General features: G+C 43.1%; 1 protein-coding gene across 4 annotated transcripts in view; it reads left to right on the forward strand.

Moving 5' to 3' along the window:
- The window catches only part of LOC1273907 (lachesin), an 80996-nt gene that overhangs the window by 33377 nt on the left and 29998 nt on the right, over nt 1-17621 (forward strand). For all 4 annotated transcript variants that reach the window (XM_061642838.1, XM_061642840.1, XM_312941.5 and 1 more), the window contains one exon: nt 16925-17098. In XM_061642838.1, the coding sequence (XP_061498822.1) occupies nt 16925-17098 (174 nt within the window). The remainder of the gene's footprint in view (nt 1-16924; nt 17099-17621) is intronic.

The following is a 17621-nucleotide window of genomic DNA, read 5'->3' on the forward strand; positions in this document are numbered from 1 at the left end:
TCCGGCTTTCGTGATAAATCATAATGTTTTTTATATACATTTTGCGCATTACAAATGTCATTCTTCGCTCCTTTTCGCATTTCCTGCCGTTCACAATCAAAACGATCATACGCTTCCTCCTCCAGTAACCGCGACAAGTCTTCCACCTCCGACGTCCTCATCTTTGTCCCGAACATCAACTCGAATGGCGACTTTCCAGCTGCTACGTGAATATGAGAGTTAATCGCTCGCTGCACAGAAGGCACCACCTTGAACCACTTTCCAGGATCTTCCGATGACAACTTCGTCAAAACCGATAACATGGTGCGGTTCACTCTCTCCGCTTGACCGTTGCCCCTCGGCACTCCTGTTGTACAAACGACGTGCTGTATACCATGGCGATTAGCGTACTCACCAAATGCGTTGGCTGTGAAAGCTGAGCCCCTGTCGGTTACGATACGAGCCGGATAGCCAAAAATTGTCGACCAGCATTCCAGCTTCCTCAACGTTTCCTCCGCTCCAGTCGTTTTTGTCGGGTACAACCAGACGAACTTGGAAAAACCATCCACTACAGTCAAAACGTATTTGTACTGCTTTCCCGTGGCGTCCATCGGCCCTACATGATCGAGGTGAAGGGTTTGCAGTGGCTGATCTCCCTTGTCAATGGGGTGCAGGAACCCTTCCTTTCGTCCTAACTTCTTATTGTGGATGATACACTTCACACAGCTGTTGAGAATCAGTTTCACTTTTCGCTCTAAATGCGGTATAAAATACCGTTGTTTTATGGCGTGCATGGTTTTGCATAGTCCAAAATGACCCTCACTATGAATGTCCGAAATTATTTGTTTTTCCATATCACGCGGAATCACTAAAAGGTCTTGTCCTTCGACACACTTGTATAAAAGTTCTCCTTTTATTTTGTAATCTTCGTACGGTCTGGTGTTAAGAATTTCAACTATCGCTTTTATTGAATCGTCCCTTTGTTGACTTCTTTTAACACGAGCCGTCACTTCACATGTCACCATCATTGTTAACTGTGGATATCGACTGAGACAATCGACGTGTTTCAATCGGTCTCCGGCACGATGTTCCACCTCAAAACTAAACTCCTCCAAGCAAATAACCCACTGCACCACCTCTCGCGGAACGTCTGCTTTCTTCAATGTTTGTTTGAATGCATTACAGTCGGTCACAAGCTTGAACTTTATCCCCAGGAGATAATGCCTGAATTTTTTCAACGCAAGATAAATAGCCTTTGCTTCCAACACATAGCTGTGATGTTTGGCCTCTGCATCGGTTGCCTTCTTGCTCCAAAAATATACGGGATGCAGCTCTCCATCAAACCATTGCAACATTGTTGCCCCAAACCCTTTGATGGAAGCATCCGTGTGCACTTCTGTTTTAGCATTTCGATCGTATATTTTGAGCACCGGTTCTTTCACTAACGCACTTTTCAAATCATTAAAGGCTTCGATCTCTATACTACCCATTTTAAAATCTACCTCCTTCCGCAACAAGTCAGTAAGAGGCTTGGCCATAATAGAATATCCTTTTATAAATTTCCTAAAAAATCCCGTCAAACCCAAAAACGCTTGCACTGCTCTTATGTTTTTCGGTATAGGAAAATTTTTCACCGCACTAACTTTTTCTTGTCCAGGCCAAATCGATCCGTTTTCAATATGATGTCCCAAAAACTCAATCGATGTTTGAAGGAAACGACACTTTTTCCACTTTATTTTTAGTCCATTTTGGGCTGCTACTTCAAACACTTTCCCCATTTTTTCTAAACACTCCTCAGCCGTACTACCACAAACCACAATATCGTCCATGTAAATATGCAACACATTCTCTCTTAGCAAATTTTGAAAAACATAATTCACAAACCTTATGAACACCGCTGGCGAGTTGCATAGTCCAAATGGCACACGATTAAATTCAAATAATCCCGATTTTGTAACGAATGCGGTATACTTGCGGCTAGCTTCTTCTATCGGCACATGAAAAAACCCGTTTTCCAAATCCATAACAGTAAACACCTTTGCACTCTGAAGCTGCTCCAAAACTTCTTCTAACAATGGAACTGGAAACCCATCCTTTAGAACCATTGTATTCAGTTTCCGAAAGTCGATACAAATCCGACTAGTGCCGTCTTTCTTTTTCACTACCACAACGCGACTTGCAAAGTCTGACGTCGATGGACGAACAATTCCCTTCCTCAACCATTCCCCTACATGGTTTTCGACTGCTTCTTCCTCCATTAAAGGCAAGCGACGGGGCGTATGCCGAAAAGGTGACGCGTTTTCTTCCAACACTATCTTCATTTGTATGGGACAATTGTCTTCGTAATTATCCACCACTGAAGCTTCGTATTGACTTTTCAGCGCTTGTACCTTGTCTCGAAACTTACCCGGCACTTCCAGTTCTTGGATTTGTTCACAATCAATCTTATACACAGCACTTTCGTGATCGCTACCCGATTCCTCATTGTCACTTTTTTTCTTAAAAATCTGCACTCCATCGTTGGTTATAGCGTAACAAACACTTCGAAGAAAATTCATGCCTACCAGCATTGGAACCTTCATCGAATTTGGAGAGACCACCAGCAAACCGATTTCGTATTCAACGTCATCGATGCCAATGTTTGTTACCAATTCGCCTATCGGCTTTTGTATGATTCCACCAAAACCACGCAATTGTTGTATGGATTGTTCCATCCTTTGTTGTACACACCCTAAATCTTGCAATGTGTCTTGACGGACAATCGACACTTCGCTGCCTGTGTCAATAACCGCTTTTATATTTTTTCCCCCCAACTGGACCATTTTTGTCGGTAGCTCAGCTTGGACATGGTTTATCAGGTTTGTACTTGTACCCGGTTGTTGTTTATTCCTTTGCCCACACTGATTCGCACGATGCCCAAACTCGTTGCACTGAAAACACCGTGGTCCACTTCTTTGTTCTGGACAATTCCGTACCATATGTCCCATCACACCACAATTAAGACAACGCGCTTTTGTTGCATTTTTCACAGGAATTGTGTCTTGAGCTGGCAAACTTTTGTTCTCTTTCTGCCCCGCGCGCTCGTGCCATGCAGATCTCACCGCACGTGTTTGTTTCTGCGCTGCACGCTCTTGCCAGGCAATTTTTTCTTTCAACTCTCTCACCGTGCGTGCTTCGTACAATGTGGCGCGTTGCGCTTCGCTCTCCGCGATACCATCAACAATGTACTCACACACACTTTCTTCGTCAAGGTCAATCTGTTTGGCAATTCGCTGCATAGAGTAAATGAAATCCAAAGCAGATTCCCCTTTTTTCCGTCGTCGTGATGCAAGTTGACGATGAATGTCCATCGGACGCACTTTTTCTCCGAATTCTGCTACTAGCGCCTTGCGAAGAGCCCCGAACGATGAGACCCCACGCATCGTTAGCAAAAAACTTCTCGCTGTGCCCACCAACTTTTTTCGACACATCACATATTTTTGCTCATCTGACCATCCCGCCATGGTCGCAACATCCTCAAAATCAGTCAGCCACGCAGCAAAATTCACCGAGCCATCTGCACAAAACGTCTCAATTCCCTCTTCCACGTCCCTAAAGGAGTAGGGCTGCTGCACTATGCTCGGCTCCACTTTCGCTGCTGCACTGCTAGCTGCCGCTTCAGATTTTTCATAAACGTCATGATACTGATCCATGGTAGAAACATCCGCGCTGGACATTTCTTCACTTTCCACTAGTGATCTAGCCATCTCTTCTTTGGTTCCCGTTGAGGGCAACCCTTTTTGCTGGCACCTTTTCGCTAGGCCAGTCTTCGTCAATTCTTCACACAGATCAAGAATGCGCTGCTCCAGCTCATCCATTTTTGATCAGTCAACTTTTTTGGCGAAAATCAATCGGTCACAGGAACGAACACTTTCCTTCACTTTGACTGACTTTCACTCCACAGAAATTTGAGTCTAACTCTGATCACCTCAAATCAATTAGTCACGGGATCACTTTTCCCTCACTTCAATTGATTTTCTTAGATCAATCTACTCAACGTTCTAATCACTCTTGTTCATTCCACAAGCTACACGTAAAACCACTGTTTGCTGGATTTTCATCCCACTTCTGACACCAAATGTGGAGTTTTTTATTCGGTTTAGACAAATAACGCTTTATTTAGATTTCAGTTCACAACATGTTATTCGCTTCGCGGTCCGAATTCAACTCCTCGCACTTAACCCGCGCTCCCGATTTTAAAGCTGCGCGTTCTCTCTCTCGCTACTCGTTCCTAGTTCGCTCTCGTTCTCCTGATCTCGCTATCGTTATTTCTCTCTCTCACTACCACTAGCGCTTTTCCTTTCTTACATATATGTAATACTTTTATAACACTGCTGCTATAATATAGATTTTTTCCACTCGTATAAACAGCGTGTCTTCTGTAACCTTGTTTTGCGCTTTCTGAATTCCCAACGTAAAACTTACTAGATTTTATCAAAGCAGAACTTTTACACGTATTGAAAGAATGTCTTTAGAAAAACCTACCTTGTCTAGACAACTCAATGATCGACAAACATAATTTCAAAATATCTACCGTTGCAACACACGTTTGTTATGAGCGGTGGTATTGCTTTTAAGCCTCATGTTAAATGCAATATTAACGATTCAATAATGGCTGCGTGGCGAGCACGTTGTTACTGCGGCATTATCTCGTCCAACTCGGCAGTACGCGAACATCATGCGTCCGGTAAGGTTTGTGCCGATTTTGTTACTGATTATCTTGGATGCAAACGTATTCGCCCAGTGGTTTGCCAGTTTTTCCAATTGCAACAACGTCCATAAAAGCTGCAGCTGGTACTGTGATCAAAACTTACCGCTAGTTAACCGTACCGCCAGTGGAGCCTTTGACACTGAGTTTCTATCATCGATCGTATATCAACCCTTTGTGCGGAAGTACAACAAGCGACTCTCCATCTTTACCATTCCCGACATTCAGCCGCACTGTATGGAGCTGTCGCTGCACTGTTCGTCAGCTTTACCGCCCAGTACGCAGACAAAAGGTTCAAAAAAACGTGTGCTGCTGCTCAACATGCGATGTGATCATTTCAGCGTCTCGTATGTAGCCAAATTCTCGAAGGTGGGTAATTGTTACGAGGTTTTTCTCGACCAAATGGAACAGCATTCGTTGATGAACCTACCGGCATGCTTGGTGCCGTACAGTCATCAGTTTCAGCTGGAAGGTGATGGTTACAACTATTTGCTACTGTCGCAATGTCTGAATGTAGTGAAGGATCAAAAGATTGGCAATGTGGCATACTGGTTGTTTGTGAACAGACGCAACACACCGGAACAGAATAGGAAGATTGTACAGCAGCTTCCACTATCAGCGGCGGCGATAGATCAACTGTTCGTGCACAGCGGTAACGCAAGCAAAAGGGAGTCCTGTCAGTGCCATGTTGTTGAGAGTTTTTTCCGTTCTTTTAAGCGTTGCAAAATGCCATTCGCAACCATTTCCAAACACGCACACAAGCATAATCCGACATCATTAAACACGGAGGAATCTGAGCTACCAGAAACAACGAGCTACGTTCAGCTGACGGTCGAAGTAATGCTGATCATATTCCTGTTGCTAGTTGTTTCGTGCTCATTAGGAGTGCTGGTTTGCGTCGTGTCACCTGGAAGAGCTTCTATAAGATCAATAAAATGTGGAATTCATTGTTATTTTTAATTTACCATTGTTTGGTAGTCGTGCTGTTCTTTTATACTATTCAATTCAGGCAGGTAATTGCTTTGGGTGGAACCATGTGTTTACAGATCCAAAGATGTCAATAAAAAAATCAATCGAATTGATCGATACTTGTCGCTTTATGGTGACGACGCGATCGTTAGAGGATCGACAAGGAGTGTACAAGCCCGAACTTCCGCTAGCGGTCGCTAGAGGTCTCGGGCTGGACAAAAATTGACGAACGCTCGGACTGAACGAAAAGGATCAAACCAAGGACTGTGTAGGATCGAGGTCAAGTAATATAGAACTATTTGACAAGTAACCAAAAGTTACTTACAGGCAGTTGGACATCGAATTGCCCTTTTCGGTTCAAATTTTAATTGTGATAAAAATGATAAATCGGTGTGATCATCAGAAGAAAATTGTACATTGGTTATTGAATGTTTCACCAAATGTTTTGATGCCTCTTTTAATAATAATGGTTTGAGGGTTTGATGAGTTTTCCAGGGCTTTTTGCTGTCAAATGACATCCAAGATGGCCAAACCGATTTTGGCTAATACTTGACCTCGCTCCTACCAAGAACTGTGTAGCAGTCTAGTCGCTTCATGTTAAATTGAAAGAATTTTCACGTACAGTCCACTTCGTCCAACTTGAGTTTGACTCTCCTCTCAGTCAGAAACACCTTCTTTTTTATATTTTTAAACGTGTGTTTATATAACATGCTTCTTTGCGGATGATCATCGAGGAAAACAGCTTTCATCTAATTTAAATAGTAATTTTTATTATGTTTTTAAATGAACTTCGGTTGAGTCAATCACTAATATAATAATTTCATTGTTCCGGTAATTGCGGTTGAATACATTTTGCTTTTAAATATGTTTTGCACCATCTTATGGTTCAATACTAGCCACATATACGACTTGCAATACTTTGAAATTTGAGTGCATACCGATCCTCTTTGTAGTTCCATCCCGCAAAATACAAGTAGAATGTTTTAGTTGGTTTTCCTCGCGATGTCACATCCGCCACTCAATTTTGCATTAATACATTTTGTTTTATGTTTTTTTATTCTGTTGCTTCCTTGAGCTCCAGTTTTCGTCATGAATGTGTCTCATTTTTTGTACTGCTGGATGCTGTTCGAATGTGCGATAAAACAATAACCGAGCAAACGTGTAGTCATGCCTGTCAAGAGCGTCTAGCAGTTGGCGTGTGTATTAGACAGAGAGGGAGAGAAAGAAAGGGAAAGAAAGAGAGAGAGAGAGAGAGAGAAAGAGAGATAGAGGGTCTAGTTGAGTCATAGAGAGGTAAAAAATACTTGAAAAATCGTTGCAAGAACATTTTTTGCTTTCTTTCCATACGATCGGAAGCGACTGCTAAAGTACGCTTTCGTTTTGCATGCTGCCGTGCCGCAAGGGAGGCAATTGAATTCCATTTTGAATGCACTTCTTCTGCGACCAAACAAGCTGCATTCCCGTGGCATCATTGCAACGTTCGAATAATCGACCACACGCCACACAAGGGAAAGCTTTTTCCTTCTAGAGAGTAGATCCTTGCAAAAAGAGTGCAAAGAAAATACCCATACTAGGATGGAGCGTTTTTCTCCCGCTATTTTTTTTTTTGTTTCTCTACTACCAACTCAGCCTTTTTCTTTCATTTGCCCAATCGGTCCATTGGAAGAAAATTGCAATTTTCAAGCAGGCAGGAAAAGCGGAAAGGAAAGCGAGCAGTTGCAAGCATTGGACGGAATAATTAAACAGAATTCTCCGAAGGGATTCCCGGGCTCCCGGTGTCGGATGACTTTATCGAAAGCAAAGATTATCCCGGGGCCCTGAGAAACTAATCACATTCGGACCCAAGCCGCAGAACGTCACGGATACAACGGGGCGAAGAACGTCGGTAAAGGGGTAAAGGGAGGCCGAGCGCGTGGACGGGTGGAGGTTGGACTAAAAGGGTGGAATAATTAAGTTGTTGAAACGATTCCTGCTGTTGCTGAGGTTTTGTTGGCTTGGATTTCAATTGGGTTTCCGTTCGTTTTTTTTATAATCGTTCCCTTGCCTACAGACTGTAGTAGCAATTATTTCGGACGAGATTCTAACACCCCGCTCGATAATGAAGAAACCATTTCGACGATAGAGATTATTTTTGTGTTGCTAGCAAAAAGGTAATTTGTGCTTCATTAGTAGGGTGCTGTTTATTTGAGCTGTACTTGGTACTTGAGAGTTTTGAAGGTTTTGAAAATAAAAGTGAAATGTTTGCTTAGTACCTACGTTCCTTGATGCGATATTCAATGCGTTGATGCTATCTAACTAAATAATAAACACCCTCTGTTAGTTCAACTATCAGCTAGACAGTATATTTTTAGTTAGAAAAGTAATTGTATACTAATTATTCCAAGCAAAATTACACGAAATTTTAATTACTGGTAAAATCTAAAAGGTGTATAAATCACGATCTTCACTCACGATTCGTTTCAACGCACAAACGATTGTGTGCGTATTTATGCCATCTAGTCGCTAGTAAGGTATCGTCGTGAACAGCAAACGTCGTATCCGGAAATGAGTTCGCAAAATAGTGTGGATTCAAATGCTTACCAGCCGGAACCGAGTATATTAATAGCATTACTTTCGAATGCCTTAGTTTGTCATGTCATTCCTTAAATACCTCCACACTAACATTCCCACCGGAACATAAATAAGTCCTTGTCTGCTTCCAATTACAGACTTGCACCCCACACCTTCGACATGGTTCGATAAATATTTGCATAACTTATTTCTCTCCCGCTGGTAAAGGCGATTCCGCGTGAGCTAAGAATAGATCAAGTAGCAACAAAAAACAGTGCTTTGAAATAGAACACATAGCATGCCAGATAGCAGTAACGCTTTGTGATAGGGAGCCGTGTGTACAACGCCACACCAAAACAGCATCATTTGGCAAAGCGCAAAGGGTGGCGCAGACCCCCCCTCCCCTGGCACTCATCACCTCGGCCCCGAATGACTTGACGAATGTTTCTATTTCGACGTCGTTGTTCAGGGCTCGTAAGATGCCGCAGCTACAAATGATCAAAAGAGCCATTGCTTCCAATGTGCTGCCCCAGACGATGGGAAAGCGCAAAGAGCAAAATAATTCCAAACATTCATTCAGCAGCCAGGAGCATTCCAATGGCAATGAGTGTGGCTTCCCTCTCTTCACTCCAACCGGGCGATGAGCCGAATATAAGCAAATCGTGTTGCCTTTGCGAGTTGGCGAGTTCTTTGTGCCATTCTTTTCACCTTTGCCTATCTTCGCCAGCCATGATTGGACATTGTGCCGTTGGTGAACCCCACGCCAAAATGCAGAGGGATGGGAGTAGACGCCATCTCAAATACCTTCCCATCATTGCCAATTGAAGGTTTTTGTGCGGAGGGAGTGAGGGGGGCAAAAGTACACCTTGTTGTGAAGCAATGGGAATATAAGATAACGGAAGGAAGTCGGGTGCCGTTTTGCTTTTCCCGCGCGCACCACAAACGATCCCCAAAATCGACACCCTTCTTTCTTCACACAAAGACACGGCGGATGTGATTCGACAGCTAAAGCGGAAGCGAAAGGAAGCAGCAAAAGCGTGGCGTAAAATCATAAAATCCAAAACAAACCTCCCACACACACACAAACACAGATAGAAAAAAAGCAGCTCTGCTTCCTCTTTCGAATGTTGTACCTTTGTTTCCTGCAATTTGTGCGTGCTCTTTGATGGTTCGGTGTTCCTCGGAGGTAGATTTTGCTTCTCTCGGTACCTTCCATTAAAGGCGGGTGCTGTGTCGAAGAACGGGACAGGTGTAAAAAGGTTTCATTTGCCTCTTTGCAGCGCATTTCCTTCGGTATCTTCATTCCAAAGCCGAAGCATTCTAACAGCAACATTGTCGTTATGCTGGCGTGCTTGCTTAGGCGGAACAGCTTCTTAGGGTGCGTTTCACCATTTTGCCACCTGTCTGAGATTCACCCTTCTTTCCCAACCACCTTCAAGCCGATGTTGAGAAGCGTGGAGTAGTGGTTGGGAGGTAAAAACACCTCCCGCAACGGTGGAAACGTGTAATGGCCGGTTTCCCAGCGGCAAAGGTAATGGCAGCGAGCAGGAATCTTTTCATTAACGACAATGAAAGAAGCCGGAAGCGGTGCTCGCACCTTTTGTGTCCTGGCGTACCCGCGTGATGGGAGAGGGGAGATAGGGCAGCTTTCGCGCCCTTTTCACGCTGGCCCAGTAAAACCGGGCCAGACGGTAGAGCCCGAGACCAAGACAAATGGAGACGCAAATGGGTTGCCCTCGGTTTCGGAATCATGAAATTGCTTTTGCCCGAACGTAACAATACCCTTGCTCTCGGTTGCACCCCTTATCCGGTACACGGTGCACGGTGTGAATGGGTTCCAGCTTCTCTCGTTCGCGAGTTTTCCTCCCCATAGGTCACAGCCAGCGCACCAGTACCATTCTCACTACGCGTACCATTCTGGTCTTGGTCTTGGTGTTCTTTTTTTCGCTGTTGTTGTGTCTTCTTTATCCCTTTAGCAGTGCAGTGCCTCACCATTGGCACAAACCATTTATACGATCTATCTGTGCTTGACTCTTCGTTTACACGGTCCCGGTCTCGGTACAGGGGTCCACTCTTTTCCCTTGGCTACGACCGATTGCTCAACGTGTTGCGATTTTCGAGGTGTAATTACTTTCTCGGGGCTTGCACTGGGAGTAATTATCCCTTTTGCCTGCGCCCGTTTTTCCCAGCGCTGCTTTTGTTGCACTCGCTTCCGTGCAGTTTTTGTGTTGGCTTCTTTTTGCTGCTGCTGCTGCTGATTGCTCTCTTCCAATGGTGCACAGTGGGAAACTTTCCTTTCGTTCATCCGTCCATCGTACTTATCCTTCGGGACATATTTTTTCCTCCATCCCGGCGCTTGGTTTTGTACTATGTACACCAACCGATTTTGTACTTGCGAACGGAAAAGTCGGGAAGTCCATCTACGGTCGCACTCCGGCTGCATCCCGAAAAGGATGACGGTGAGTAAGGAGCGGCTTACGCTGAAAACCTCAATCGAGCTTGTCGGGCATGGTTTAAAGCAGCCGGATGGTGCATGGAAGCCGAGTCAGCGCATGAGGGATCCGTCGCTACTGTTGCCGCAACAGACAGTGCGCTGTGCTTGATAAGAGCTTGATTAGGTTTTGGTGTACGGAACCGCGGTGAACTGACCGTATGGTGGCCGGTTTCGTATCCCTTTTTTATTATTATTTATCTCGAACGGGTGAAAAGATTCACTTTGCTGAAATGCTGGCATTTTTTCTATCCGCAATGAAAGACGAGAAAACGTAAAGAAATGGTATCGTTGAAAAGTCCAGTTGATAGTTCATTGGCTTCGGTGGATATTTTAATTATTGCGACTACAGCGCACAGTTGAGTTTGCTCAATGAGTGATATGCAATTTTATTTGCTGTTTTATGTTCAATTATGTTCACATTTCCATGATGGTAGGAGACCTGCTTTCAGAAGTAACTCAAGCAAGGGCAATGGTAGGAGCATGTGTAGAGTGGAGAATGCAGAGTAACAAATGAAGTAATATGTACACGACTTAAAATGATTTTCAAGTTTTTCTCTTCATTGAATATTCAAACGAATGAACGAGAAAGTGTTTGAATTTAAAAAAAAATGTGAAATTATGAAAAGTATGCTCATGAATAATGTACTTTACAATCCAAGGAACATTTTAAATCTTATCATAGTTTTAACGATGTTGCTACGGAAATTTCATTAAGCCTTCTTTTTTCATTTGAATGTGAATGAATGAAAATAACAACATATTGCTATGGATATGTTCTTGAGATGGCCATGAAGCATTGAATATGAAGTCATAATAATGGTTGAGAGATATTTCAGCATTATAATGTTGTCTTGATATTTTTTCTGATGAATTCGCTCGCGTATGAGCAGAAATCCATGCCAAGAAAATTTCACTGTTGAAATACATTATAATAATTTGAAAAATATCAAAGCGCTTTGTTGGCACGATATCGACCGCGTGTGATCGGACAGGGAACAGCATTATTTACAAACATTAAGCTGACTTGACAACTCGATCAAATACCCAAAATACCCGGCAGATGGCGTACAAGATTCACAAAGAGAGATAACACGATTAGATTGTGCGACAACCAGATCTCCGAAATAAGGGCCAATTCGCGAGCAGGTCAAATAGGGTCAAATAGCACAGCTGATCGAGGAACAGGGCGCCATCGCCAAACGCAGTTAGTAGCAAATATTAAGCCAGAAAGGACAGACGAATTTTTAAACTGCGCAATAAATAGAAACATACATAGCCAGTTCTAAAAACGTCTACCAAGCTACTAATAATAAATAGATAGCTACATCCGTAGCAACATTTAAAAATTCGTGCGAAACTTTCTAACGCAAGTTATTTCTTATAAAAGTGTTCGCGATGACCAAGCGCGGATTTGATTGTAGTGGCTGCGAGCGGCATAACACCGTGGAAGATATGGTGCCTTGCGAAAAGTGCAGAAAGTGGTACCATTACGGGTGTGTCGGCGTCACTGTGATGTTAAAATCTTGGTGCAATTTGTGTGTGATGAAGGTGGCAAAATGCGAAGCTAAGGAGATGGGCCGTCTAAAGTCCTCTAAGGAAGCCATTGCGATGACTGGGGTGCCTGCTGAAAGCTGCGAAGGCGACAAAAGAGCCAAAAGAGTAGCACATAGCGAGGGCGAAGCCTCGGCGAATAAGCTGGCTACAGAGGAAAAAGAGCCCACTACATTCCATGCTGCAAAAAGGCCTCCTACCGCAAATTCACCGACAACAGCGCAACACAAAAGGTCTAGGCAAGCGGCACTCGAAAAGCTTATGGAAGTGCAACAGCAAGAACGGGAGATGGCCATAAAAGAGTACGAGCTCAAAATGGCTAACCTCAAGCTCGAACATTTAAAGATTCGGCTTCAGCTCGAGGAAAAAAAGGCATCAATTCGATCTGCGACCGATGCACGGATCAAGCATCAGCAGCATCAGCAGCAGCAGCAGCAGCAGCAGCAGCAACAGCAGCAGCAGCATCAGCAACAGCAACAGCACAAGCAGAAACAGTGTACGATAGCAGTGAGTGATGGTGAAATTGGTGAGCCCGCTAACGTCGAAATGGTAAATGTGAATCCTGCGACAGTAGCAGTCGTGGACACGTCAATTTTTGCCAAGTATCCTGAGATGGTGCGGCGATCGACGCAATCACATAACCTTCCGTCGGATCACGTACACTCCCTACTAAACTGCCATGTGCGACACAATACATTTCTCCATGAGACGGTCCAATCTGGAGGAATAAAATCGTTGACAAACACTTGTGCGTCGAGATCCACGGTGCCGAGGGTACCAATCCGCGAAGTGTCCGTCACGATTTACGAGCATGGACAACAAAATACCAACACATTTGACCAAGAACCAGCGACCGTACTGAACTGCGAAGTGCGAACAGAACTGGCACGAAACGTCGGTGTAACCAGAAGGCCAGGATCACAGGAGAGCAGCTGCGCGGTAGGCGTAACGAAGGACGATTCGTTTGGGAGACGGCGGAACTTGGCAATTTCGGCGAGCGGCAACTGCACACAACACGAGTTTGCCAACACTCGTTTCACAACACAGCTAAGTTTGCCGCTTGAAGAACCGTACATAAATCCACTAATCATTAATTTTACTCACTTTCAGGAACTGTCGATTCTGCCGTTCCTGAAAGGGGAGTCAAGGTTAATGATCGGGACACAACACACCGATTCGATGGCACCAGCAGGCAACATTGGTGACCCTGTAGCTGAGCAAATACATATTATATACAAACAAGCCAGTTCTAAGAAAGTCTATCCAGCTACTCACCAAATTGTTACCAGGCGTAACAACATTTAAAAAAAGCTGAGCGAAGACGATTGAGAGGGACAATATTTGGTACCGGCAACCTCAGCGAGACCGAAACTATTTTCACTACCTTGTTCAAAGATAGATCGCAGCATAACATGCACCGCATTACATTCGTCGATAGGGTTTGTCTAAAAGAAAACAATAAGCAAGTTAGAAACCAGTCTACACACACACTCACCTATACTGATACAAATGAGGTTAGGTTTACACCCTACGCATTGCGTGCTAGGGATCAACTATATTTGCGTATTAACGCCCCTCTAGATAGCGGTAGAGTAAACAAGCCTAAAGTCGTAATATTTTCAGAAAATCAGCTACAGTTGATTGAAGGTTTGATAGTAGGGAAGCGCAGGCGCGACCGTCTCAAAGGTGCTGTGAGGAAGGTACACCAAGCACACGATGTGCCAAACAATGGTGAGCGGTGTAACCAGCGCTTAATCAGGCGACCTTTGATAATATTTTATGTCTCCACAATTGTGTCGAGACATAGGGGACAGATATCGTGCAGAATTTAAGTAAATCCTGCTTCACGAAGGATTCACGGGGTGGGGTGTTGGCACGATATCGACCGCGTGTGATCGGACAGGGAACAGCATTATTTACAAACATTAAGCTGACTTGACAACTCGATCAAATACCCAAAATACCCGGCAGATGGCGTACAAGATTCACAAAGAGAGATAACACGATTAGATTGTGCGACAACCAGATCTCCGAAATAAGGGCCAATTCGCGAGCAGGTCAAATAGGGTCAAATAGCACAGCTGATCGAGGAACAGGGCGCCATCGCCAAACGCAGTTAGTAGCAAATATTAAGCCAGAAAGGACAGACGAATTTTTAAACTGCGCAATAAATAGAAACATACATAGCCAGTTCTAAAAACGTCTACCAAGCTACTAATAATAAATAGATAGCTACATCCGTAGCAACACGCTTTAATAATATGAATGTATTTTTAGTTAAAAATACATTAATTTAAAAATAAAAGTTTGTTTATAACACCCACAATTTACACCAAAACTTTGTCAAAATAAACATGACGTGAAAAGCGTTTCAAAAATTGCCATTTTTCTATTGGTCATGTAAATTATGAATTTGTTTATCAAAATATCAACATGGCTGACACATATTACACACACAAATGAACAATCATATTAATAAACATGGATTCCATTGGCTTAAGATCAGAAGGTCTTTCCTGATCACAAGTTCAGTTGATTTGTAGTGCAATATGTGTGGCTAAGATGTTTTTAAACAGCACATAGCTATAGGAACCGCTTGTGCAGACTAATAAGTTTTAAGAATCTCCTCGTACACGGTGTCAGAGATACGCGGAATCTGTTATTCGCATATTTACATAATCGTGATTTTCTCAGTTTTATCCATTTTTATTTATTAATAAAATTAGAAATACATCGAATAGTCTTTGCAGGGGATAAAACCACCCACTACAAGCAAAACGAAAATAAAATTAAATATTGTTTAGCTGAAAATCCTAGAATACAATTTATGAAGAAGTAAGAAATACTCGGCTTATCAACATTTTTCGTTAATAGCGTATTTCAAGTACAACCTGTATAGCCTGTTGCAAGTTCCCTTCGTCCAAGACTTAATAGGTATTTAATAAGATCAATTGATATTGATACCTTAGTCTTAAATAACAAGTTTTGAAACGTGCTTAAGAATACATTTACAGGTTGATTAAAGCCAGCCATCAAAACTCCAATTTTAGTTTTAACAGACAGTCTTATAAGCGACTTCAGAACGATTTAAAGGTTTAACAACTTTAAAGACTGTTAAGCATCTTCAAAAGACATGTTAAAACTATGTGGCTCAGTGTACTCATAGTAAAGAATGCTTTAAGACATGTTTAAGTGTAAAAGGTATGGGAAATGTTTCTTGGGAAGGAAAGTTCAGTTTATTGGTTATGTGTTTCCTTTTTTTCCTTACTGTTTAAATATCTGTGCTGTTTTTGTCTGATAGAAATGCCTTTTAAACTTTACTTTTGGCATTTAGCTGGCACATGTAACTTCCTTATCAATAATTGATTGTTCTATGTGTATTGAAGCAATAGAGATTATCGCAATTTTGAAACAATTATAGGCAATTGATAGCGCTACTTAACTAAATTGACACATTGCGAAACGAAATGTCATGCAATTGAGGGAAATATGTAAGAAGAATTTGAACGTAATAACTTATTGATTATTATAAACTTTGATGTTCATGCTGACTTCATAAAATATTACCTCTCTAGCAATTGACAAGCATAGACAAGGGTTGCTTATTTGACAACATCACTATTCAATAGAGAAAGTGCATGCCCTACGAATATCTTCATTTCCTAGCTGCTAACTATGAGGCTTGTTCGTTGTCGGTAACAGGCCATCTTTATCAATAATGCATAGCAATCAATCTTACCTTTCAAACATCCTTTGTCCGATGGGTCGGTTCTAAGCTCTTTGTCTTAACAAGCAGCATCACCGACCGCATCAATCTTTTATTGAAATTCAATGCGTAAGACTTTTACCAGCACAGAGCAGTGCACTCTAGTTTAATCTGAGAAACAATGCGTTTTACGTTGCTCGTGGCAGTGCAATGCCGTACGGCATGCAGCCAGCTCATCACAAACCTCTGTCATATCGGTGAAGCGACCGTACCAAAACGCATCTGTCAAAACCATTCCGTCCTATTAGTGCAGCAAACCCGATACTGGCTACACGGGCGTGACTCCCAGTAGTCTCGTTACCGGCTGCCTGCTCAACTGCCTCCGAAGTCGAGTTAAACATCATTAAATGAGAATATAATATTCAATGTTCAATATCGAATTACTCTCGCTTTCCATCCGCCGGGCTGCCTGGTACGACCTGAGCCGGTGTACACGCACAACGCAACAGCCTACTCGGATTAATCCCAAAGCTTGCCAGGAGGTAGCATCGGGTAGCACCATTTACCGCCACTAGCAGCAGCATCAATGAAGCTTGCGCGTCGTATCTCGAATCTCTGGAAATTCAATATTGATGAAACCCGAAGACATCTGTGGGCTTTAAGATTTTGTCTACAAAGGGTGCCAAGATTTCTACCAGCCAGCTTAATCTGCCCAAGACGTGCACAAAAGCTTTGCTGGATTAGTGGAAACGCTCGCAGTAACGCAAAGCACCACTCGAAGTAAACACTTACAGACATACACACATACACAAACTAACACAAGCTCCACCGGTTAAAAATCTTACACTGTACGATTATGTTTACTTGACTTTATCCCCGTACGTAATCCAGCTTCTTCTCTTTCTTCTGTCCCACCTACACCCGACAGTTCCACCGGATATTATCAACGAGGAATCATCCGCAGACATTGCGGTGCAGGAGGGCGAGGATGCGACGATCGTCTGCAAAGCCGTGGGACATCCGACACCCCGCGTCACCTGGAAGCGGGAGGACGGCGAGTACATGCTGCTAAGGAAGCCGCAAAGCCGCGAACTGATACGAGGTAGGTCCGTGGGTACAGTCCGCTTGATTGCCGTGAGCGTACAGCGGGCATCGGTAATCGGTGCTTAAGGACGTTGCAAATCCTACTTACACTTGCCTCCGGGCGGTGCGACTGGTGGTACGGTTTTACTGAAGCATGTACAATCGACAGCTTGGCACTTGGGGTCGGTTGAAGCTAGGTAAAATTAATTAATCAACCAATTGATTGTGAGCACACGGCTTGGTGGATCTCGCAAGCACCTCTGGTGTAGAGAATCGCATCGCTTCTAGTCTGTTGCTATCTCGTTAGTTGGGTAAGGATTATCCGTGGTTAAAACCGGTTCAGACCGCAATCCATTTCAGCGTGCTCATAATGTAACGTTTTTGATGAAGCTTCGTCTAGAGAAAGGTAGAAGCTATATTATCTGTATGATTGAAGAATATCTATGATTAAACATCTTTATTAGTTTTATTAACTGTTAAGTAGTGAGAAAAGTTATAATTACATTTGTTTTCTTTTTGTCTTACACCTGCTTCAACAATAT

This window comes from Anopheles gambiae, chromosome 2 (genome assembly GCF_943734735.2).
Source record: "Anopheles gambiae chromosome 2, idAnoGambNW_F1_1, whole genome shotgun sequence".
NCBI lineage: Eukaryota > Metazoa > Arthropoda > Insecta > Diptera > Culicidae > Anopheles > Anopheles gambiae.